This window comes from Cydia amplana, chromosome 3 (assembly GCF_948474715.1).
Source record: "Cydia amplana chromosome 3, ilCydAmpl1.1, whole genome shotgun sequence".
In the NCBI taxonomy this organism is placed as follows: domain Eukaryota; kingdom Metazoa; phylum Arthropoda; class Insecta; order Lepidoptera; family Tortricidae; genus Cydia; species Cydia amplana.
This window is the reverse complement of record NC_086071.1, coordinates 1,817,426-1,826,590: the sequence shown is the minus strand read 5'-3', so window position 1 is coordinate 1,826,590 and position 9,165 is coordinate 1,817,426. Positions and strand designations below refer to the sequence as shown.

The 9,165-nt window shown below is 34.1% G+C and overlaps 1 protein-coding gene across 1 annotated transcript in view; it reads left to right on the top strand.

Annotated features, from left to right (window-relative positions):
• The first annotated feature begins 2,391 nt into the window (after positions 1-2,391).
• LOC134662358 (rhombotin-2) overlaps positions 2,392-9,165 on the top strand; it is an 83,902-nt gene continuing 77,128 nt past the window's right edge. Inside the window, 1 exon segment of the mRNA XM_063518560.1 lies at positions 2,392-2,743. Within this exon segment, the coding sequence (XP_063374630.1) occupies positions 2,738-2,743 (6 nt within the window). The 5' untranslated portion in view covers positions 2,392-2,737.

Genomic DNA, 9,165 nt, shown 5'->3' with positions numbered 1-9,165 from the left:
GTATGTAGGTATGTATGTTTCTTACATAGACATAAAAATATTCATAACATTCCTATTATAACACCCAAATCAACAAATCTGGATCAAATAATTCCAACTCTAACAGTACAGTTAAATGTCTTTTGTACTAGATATTTCACTTGCTAGAGTCAGGTCACACGGTGTAGGGTTTGCTTAATCTGACTCTACCCTTCATTGCTGAGCACAGCAACGCAAGCACTGGTCAATAAACTACTCATAGCCATAAAGCATAAATAACTACTAGCACGCACTAATTAAAACCATTATGGTCACAAGTCATAAATCATTCTTTATACCCCTTTTGGAGCTAAATTGATCCAAGCCCGCATAAGATGGATGACAACTGTAACAAGACAACTTTTATCCTATAATAACTGCGACGAACCCTTTTCTACTTTTTATTCACGCTTTAATTGAATTATACTTTATAAGACACGTTTTTGAGGTTATAAGGGACACCTAGCATCGAAAACTTAACCGTTATTTACGAGTAGACCTGGAGGCCAATTTAAACTTCCATTTTGATGTCATCTGTCTGTTCGAATTGGTCTCCTGCAAATGGAATGTTGTGGAGATTGTGTACAGGCTGATTGGTAATTTGACCTAGAGGTCCTAGAGGAAGGAGTTATTAATTTTATTAATTTATTTCTATAACAATAATATATTGTGTTAGAAAAGTCTTACAAACTAATACAATGCACATAATTAAAATTATAAAATAACAGTAGGAAATGTCAAAAAAATAAATTCTAAAAATATAAGGAAGTATTAAAAAAAAAAGTACTAGTACTTAATAAAAACGTCACCATTGTTCTAGAGCTAATTTGCAATGAAACCTAGTCAACCAGGAGTCTGAATTCAATCGGTTTTTAGGTTATATGAGTTTAACTACAAAACTAAACTTTAGTTTTTCGAAAAATTTCTCCGAAAGTGTTAATTTGTGGAATAAGTAGATACCTATGAGTTGCAGAAACCGTTTTCCCAAACCGTTTTAACAAATGAACAACTTATTACTTAGAAATACATAGGTATAAGGACTTAAAATCATACCTACCCTTCTTCTAACTCATGACACCCTGAAATTATTATATTCGCCCTATTTCTCCAACCTGTTTTCTTATAAGAGCGAATCGAATGTAATCCATAGAACTGTACGGAGGCAGCCGTTGGTGCAAGAGGTGTCGTCGACTAGTTTTATCAATGATGAATGTCCCTGCCCTTGTATTCGGCACAATGCATCCTGGCGAGCAAGACTGCATTCATAGATGCGCACCGTTTCAATAGAATTATTTAATTTCTCACATTTATAGACGGTAATTGAATAAATTTCGCGTTAGACCCGTCTATAAATGTGAGTTAATATGTGTTCAAAACGCGAAGGTTTTAAATATTATATTTAATTTCTTTTGTAGCATGATGAAAAATTAATATGTAAAGGTACCTACCTATTCAATTTAGATAACGTAGTAGTTTGAAAAAATAAGGGCGTTTTTCTTAATAAGTTATATCATATGATACTATTGTGTATTTATCTGTAGGTATAACCGATCGAGTAAGAGTGAAGCTCCAGTAATTAGGTTTTTTTTTAATATTTTTCCCTGAAAAGTGTATTTCTATTTTTTATTATTTAAAACTCATTTAACACCCACAAGAAAAATAGGTAGGTACAATATACCTAACGCAAAAAATTAAACTTTATAATATCTTATGCTATTTTATTACCTAAATTTTCCCCGACGGTAAGAAATCACTTTACTAGGTACAATGATATCAAAAAAGTTTAAGTATAAATATGCCTTTATTTTTAATAGATTTGAAACACATATTATATTTATCTTATTTTCAGTAAGCTTATGTTTGAATAATGAGTAAGCGCTTAATATTTGTAATTTAATTATTACCTACATTACATACATTACATATTTATATTTACATTACGGAAAGGAAACAGACTTACCTTACCATTATAATTAAACAAGTATTTAAATAGCCTTTACCTACATCAAAACGAGATTGATCTAACTATGGAGATAGAGCTTTGTATATGGCATCTTTCGTTTCGCCTTTCAAATGTAAAAGCTCTAAAATATGTGGGTACCTAAGTAGTAAGTAGGTACATGAAAAAAAGAAAGAATGGGTATTTTTTATTTCAGTTTCGCCTATGCTCTATTCTGCATTCGTTTTTACCTCTACATATAACACAAGTAAATAAGTCAATAATATTGGATATAAACTTGCACCAACGTTTCGGTTATTATTGTAAACCTACGTAAGTCACAATCCAGTTATAATTCGATTAATATTATCGTTTTTATTTAGGCCTATACGCTGCGCCGTTTAAAATCTGCCCACTTACAGCGTAAAGCGCCGCTTCAGCGTCGAATCGACGTAAGTGCCGCCGGTTTATTGCGCGAAAAGCTCCGCAAATACGGAGCTTTCGTACGGGACAAGGAAGGGTAAGTATCGCTCCCCACCTAAGCGACGTCCCGCTCATTCGCTGTCTAGCGCGCGCGGCGAGCGCACGTCTCCGCTCCACGTACTCAATCCAGCGCGCGATCGCGAAAAACTTTTACCAGTGCCGTGACATTCATTACGCTGAAAATGAACATTTTGTGCCGTGATTTTCATTGAAACTAGTGCCGGACTAATCGACCGTAAGAGTGTTCTGAAGAGGCTAATTACGAGTTGCTAGACTAATTGGCCGGGCCGGCGTTTCATGAAGGTGAGCCGACTTTTATTTCCGTTCGGCAATCCCTCTAATTACGTCAATTAGTGTAATGCGGTGACAGCTTTGAAGAGCCCGCTTAATGATCTCCGTCGAGCTTTGAAAAACTATTATAAGTCGAGGACGCACTCTCAAACTAATTGCATTGATTATGCCTAACTCCAATTTAGCGATTGTTGTTAATGAAATTACAATATAATTTCACTTATCGTTAACCAATTAAGTGTCTATTTCATGCTTGAGTAGATGTATAAAGTGTCTTGTAACACGCGAGGTGTTTATTAAATTTTAAATTAAAGACACGGCGATAAAATTGATATTTATGTTTTCGCAGTCATTAAATTTACTTATTTTTATGTATTTATTGATTTTTAGGTTTGATTAGTATTAATTTTGGTTTTAGATTTTTTTAATAGTTTTGGAACATATGTTTGAATAATGAGTAAGCGCTTAATATTTGTATATTAATTATATATACCTATGTACATTACGGATAGGAAACAGACTGGAACCGCTACAATTTGCAGTTTATTCTCAAAAAATGCTGGAACACTCATAAATTTCTGGAAACTTACACGAAAATTTAATGCAAGTTTCCAATCAGAAAGATTCTTACGGGAATATTTCAAGTAGGTTATTTTTAATATCATTTAGTTAACACATCTTAATAAGACAAGCAGTAGAAATATCTTATTAAGGTTTTGACATGTTTTCATTGTTTGTTAAATTAAATTTCGGAGAACTTATCCTATAGAAATTCAGCAACTTTGGAAAATTCTCCTTGGTACAATGCTAGTCTTAGATAATATTTAAAAAAGTTTTATTTTAGGTGTAAATACGTATTTAGAGTAGTAAATATCGAAATTATATCATCTACACGCTGTCCATTGAAAAAAGGAAGGTTGTTGTGAAACTAAAATATATCACAACTTAGAACAATTTCAATTATCATGACAAAATTATCAGTACCTAAACTTTAGATAAGTAGCGACGTAAATAAGGATACGTAGTTGTGGGGAGATAAAACTTCCGCTTTTAGAAATTAGATAAGCAATTCATTGCTAGATTTTTTCATGTTTATTTACTTTTTATCTATTCATCTACAATTTTATGCAGTTTCATTAATGTTCACTTCAAAAATCACTTGGACCTACTTTAAAACTCGTTTAATTAATTTATTAAATATTTATATTTCAGAATCGTAATTTAAAAATCAATACCTACTAAGTATAGCTAACATGAGGAAACAATACATAATTAGAATCAATTCACTTTGTTACTCATCTGGATAAAATGAAACTTTCTCATCAGTTTTTGAAGAACAAAAAAAATCCTTTAATACATCTATAATCAATCACACAATCTCAGTCCAAGGTATTTTGATATTATTACTAGTAACGTGTTCTGAATAAATAATATAATATAAATATTCATCGAAAACTTTTTATTATATAGGTACATAACTGCTTTGATACATATTAGTTTATGTAAACTATGTAGGTATATTATATATTAAAAATGGTGTTTCTCCGTTAAGTTTTAAATAAATGTAAATAAATAACTTATTAAAAGTTTACACGTCAGATGATGTAAGGATATTTAAGCGAAAAAGTAGGATAAGTAATATGTTTATTATTTTTTTTGTAAGTACTTGAACTTCAGAAAAAATATGCTGGTGTTCGTTTCATTTTTGTAAATGACTTGCTTATATTTAAGTAAGTACTAGCTTTTGCCCGCGACTTCGTCTGCGTGGAGTTAGTAATTTGGGTAGCTTATTTTTACCCAATCTGCTTTTTAACGATTCCCCATACAAACTTCCACCCCCTTTTCACCCCCTTAAGGGGTGAGTTCTGAGATAAAAAGTATCCTATGTCCTTCCCCTGGACTCAAACTATCTTCATACCAAATTTCAACTAAATCGGTTCAGCGGTTTTAGCGTGAAGAGGTAATAGACAGACACACTTTCGCATTTATAATATTAGTATGGATATTAGTATATATTATTATAAAGTTGAAAAAGGACGAGTGTGTATGGCTTTAAATATAAATTAAATCTTACATTCAACCTTATATGACGTACAACAAAACCCTAACTTTAGATGGTATATTAAAAATGATTTGAATCTAATTCTTCTAAAAGAGAGTATCTTAAATGCCAGCAATGCACATGTAACCCCTTTGGTGTTGTGGGTGTCCATAGGCGACGGTAATAGCTTACCATCAGGCGATTCGTCTGCTCGTTTGCCTCGTATATCATAAAAAAAAACTTCGCCAAGTTATCTAAATAACATAACGTTGTACCAAGAGCCTCACAATGAAAGAAAATACGTGGAAATACAGCTCCCAGCGCGGTTGTCCCAAAAGCCAATTAGAAGGCAGTATCCGCTTGTTTATTCGCTAATTAGCAAGTGGCTCATTAGAGCTACATCACTAGCCCAGTGTAGCGATGCTTCATTCGTTTTAATTATGTACGCTGTGTTCTTATAATTACCGGGAACAATTAAATGCGCTTTAGCGTTTTATGTTACGCATTATGGCCGTTTTTTGGATTAACGAGCAGTCTTTGTGTTAAGCGATTTTAATATCGATACCTACTCTATCTAGTTCACATTTTGTAGTAATTACGGGGAAAATTTTGTTGTAATTACTACTAATTACAACAAAATTTTCCCCATAATTACTCAAGCACAAGTCAAAAGTATTAATTGCAACAACATTTTCCGCGTTATTAGTATGAGTGTGAACAATTGGTATCGATATCCAGGTTAGGGAATGCTTCCGGGACTGAATTAGTATCAGAATTCTCGGTTCCGAGACTGAAATTACTAGTAGGTATAGTATAGAAAACTAGTACTGCGAACACAACTAAATCGAAGTATCGCAATGGCTTATAGATATAAAATTAGGCTTAGTTTCAGGTTGGTTCACAATGATCTTATCTTTTTTTTATCACCGAAAATAATCACGCTGGCATACGTGTGCTGATGAACCGCAAAATAAAATTGGGGTCAAAAAAATTCTTTTTTTCACAACTTTAGTGATTTCCCAGTGGTATCCTAAATGCAAACAGGTACATTTTTGGAAACCTAATTTCAAAATATGGCGCAGGCACTGGTTTTTACTAAGCTGTCTACCTACCAACACAAAAGGAACAGCCTTATGGTAAGGGTCGGAAAACCGCGGCTCGCGAGCTACATGCGGCTCATAGGACCTGCAATTGCGGTTCTTCAACGATGTTTTCTTTCACCGGGCGAGTGGTACCTACATCACAGAATAAATAATAGTACTAAGTACAGAAGACTCACTCTCTAATAAAACGCGTCTGTTACGATCAGCACAGATATGGTCGCTAGGTGGCGACAGCGCCACGCGCGGCTTATGGCTTTCCCTAAAATTGGGGCCGAACGGATGTACTTTTAGCTACCTGTAGCAAAGCGACGAAATCGCGGAGTGAGACAGGCCTGCCTACATAAATAAATTTCCAAGAAAACTCATTGGTGGGGAACCACTGGTTTTGAAGTCGTACGCCTTACCGATCCGATCCGATCCGTTTTTAAATATCTGACCTTAATATTAGGAAAACAGTAGGTAATATAGGTACCTATATGAAATATATATTATGGCTAGTTAACAAAATTTCAATATTTTCTCCAAAAAAATAAAATGAAATCCTGAATTTAATTACGGTGAAAATAATTACATATATACCTAAATCATTGTTTAATATGCACAGTATTTATTGTCATTTCCACACACAAAGTTGTTATAGTGATATATAACAATGGAGTACTGCATTTCCATTAATTAACTTTGGCTTAATAATAAGGCTATAGGTAATATAATGAATTAATTGAGGTCGTTATGTTTAATTAATCTGCGTTAATTAGTCGATCGGTACTGACGTGACCGCGCTTCTAACATAACGTTATTAGATTTCATACATTGTTTCATGTTCAATATGTTTATTATGTTAATAAATTACGGAGCTGTATAACGATTAGATAAACCAACAAATTGTATATCTTCACTCGAAAGTTATAGCTATTCCTAAGGAGGAGGAAGGAGGTATAAAATTTGGCAAGTAATATCGTCTTACACTACAAAAATAGGAAAAATCTGAAAACTATTTTGTAAAAATAAAAAATAAATAGTTTTTTTACGGAACCCTCGGTGGGCGAATCCGACCGCACATGGCCGGTTTTTATTATGGTGTGTCGACAATCTACATATAGGTAGGTAGGTAGTTACAGACAGCATCAATAGTCGCGGCGCGAAACAACGCGGTCAGACAAACAGAAATGGTTGGACAGACAGACAGACAGACGCATGAGTGATCCTATAAGGGTTCAGTTTTTTCCTTTTGAGGTACGGAACCCTACAAATCGAATGGCACCATTTTTTTATCTTTGGAAGTTAAAAAATAACTTACATTTTCAAACTTTAGTCTTGTATTTTTATCATTTCCATTTAATATTTTTTACAGTCCAGTTTGTTGTGATAAATTACTAATTTTCTATCTATTTAACGACTGTGTTATAAAACTCAACATAATATGTCATCATTCCTATTGTTGTTAAGTCGCGGTCAAGTTATATTAGGAATAGCTGAGTCGAGAACAGCGTTTTATGAATAGGGTAGGCTGATATTGCGCTATCGGCTGCGGTCGCCGCCGCGGGAAGAACAGACCGCAGAGCCGGCCAATCGAACCGTCGTGTCATGGCTGGCTGTGATAACGACAGTTTTATGTTTCTTAATATAACTATTAGCGACCCGCCCCGGCTTCGCACGGGTTATCAAATTATACATAAACCTTCCTCTTGAATCATTCTATCTATTAAAAAAAACACATCAAAATCCGTTGCGTAGTTTTAAAGATCTAAGCATACATAGGGACAGACAGACATCGGGAAGCGATTTTGTTTTATACTATGTAGTGATTGTTAAGAAGAATGTGAATTTTTCATAATACAAATATAGTTTGTAGCTTTCTAATAGACCCCGAAGGCTAATCCTATTGTCTATTGTTAAGAAAAACCGCTCGTGCCACGTGCCACAACCACCTGCATAAAAAATCGGTACTTCGGTTACTGAGTGCCGGCGAGTCGAACGCTACAGAACCAGTCTAAAATGTGTCATCGAGATGCGTAACAAAGGCGCGTTATCGGAGAGCGCACCTACACTGGTTTTTTGAGCGTTGGACTAGCCCGCGCACAGGTGCCAAATATAATAATTAGGACCCTTTTTTGCAGGTAAGTAGCACGTGCGGTTTTACTGAACAATAGACAATAGGATAAGCCTTCGGGGTCTACTAGAAAGCTACAAACTATACCTGCGCTAAGTACTGTACTCATTTTAATGTAAAGATAAAATTATTCGTTGAAATGTTAGGCTTTATTAATAAAGACGTTAAGAGAAAAATATGTCTATAACATACAATTTTTTAATAAAACATAATTATAATTTTTATTTAAATAGGCGGCTCGTAATTTTGCATAAATTCAAGCAATTGGTACCTAGATACCCACATATTAAATAAAAAAAAGGCGTCTACTTATCATATTGTCTTGACCATATAGACATTCCAATAAGTATTTATAATTGCAAAATTATGATTCAAGCGGGTTTGTTCCTAATTTAGTACTTGTTATGTTTTAGTGAGAATCGCAAACATATGGCGGTCTCACCCTTCATTAGTCTACAGGGCTGTCAATTGTTGCTTTTTAAGTCGCTGGCGTTATTTATATTTTTACTTTCTCATGTTTTAAAAAAAACACATGCATTTTACTTTCCTTGTATTACTATTCGAAATGAAAAGTAGAGTGTTTAACTCGGGTGAAAGGCATCATTTCAGCCTCGGACTATTGGCGCTCTCACTGCGTCCGAGCACCAAACTACCTCGGCAGAAATGAGTGCCTTTCATCCCTTGGTTAACAACAATCTACTATTTAATCACTTGGGCACCTATATAATTGCATTTTGGTTATCTCTTTATGTTGAATACCTAGCTTAAAGAATGTCTTCTTCCAATGAATGTATGATGTTTTCTCTCGCGTTTTAATGTTTACTCTGTAAAAAAAGCATTAAGCGCTTATTCTACAAAACAACTTTTTTACTCTCATGTTCATCAAGTTCGTATGTGTAAATATCGATCTTAATGTTCTGTTACATAAAAGGAAAACATTCTTTTTATACCCTACTGTAATAGCTATAGAGCCCACAGTCACCCCACACAGCCGGCGGTAGGGACGGGGACCGCACGGCTAGCAATGCCAAGTAAAGTATGTAAATTATTTATTTGCATTAAATGTGGTAATTTTTTTGTATTATTTTCTTATTTATTTTGATACACTAATTATTATTGAAATAGATCAATTAAAATAAATCTTCTAAAAATAATGGTAATACCTACTAAAACTAAA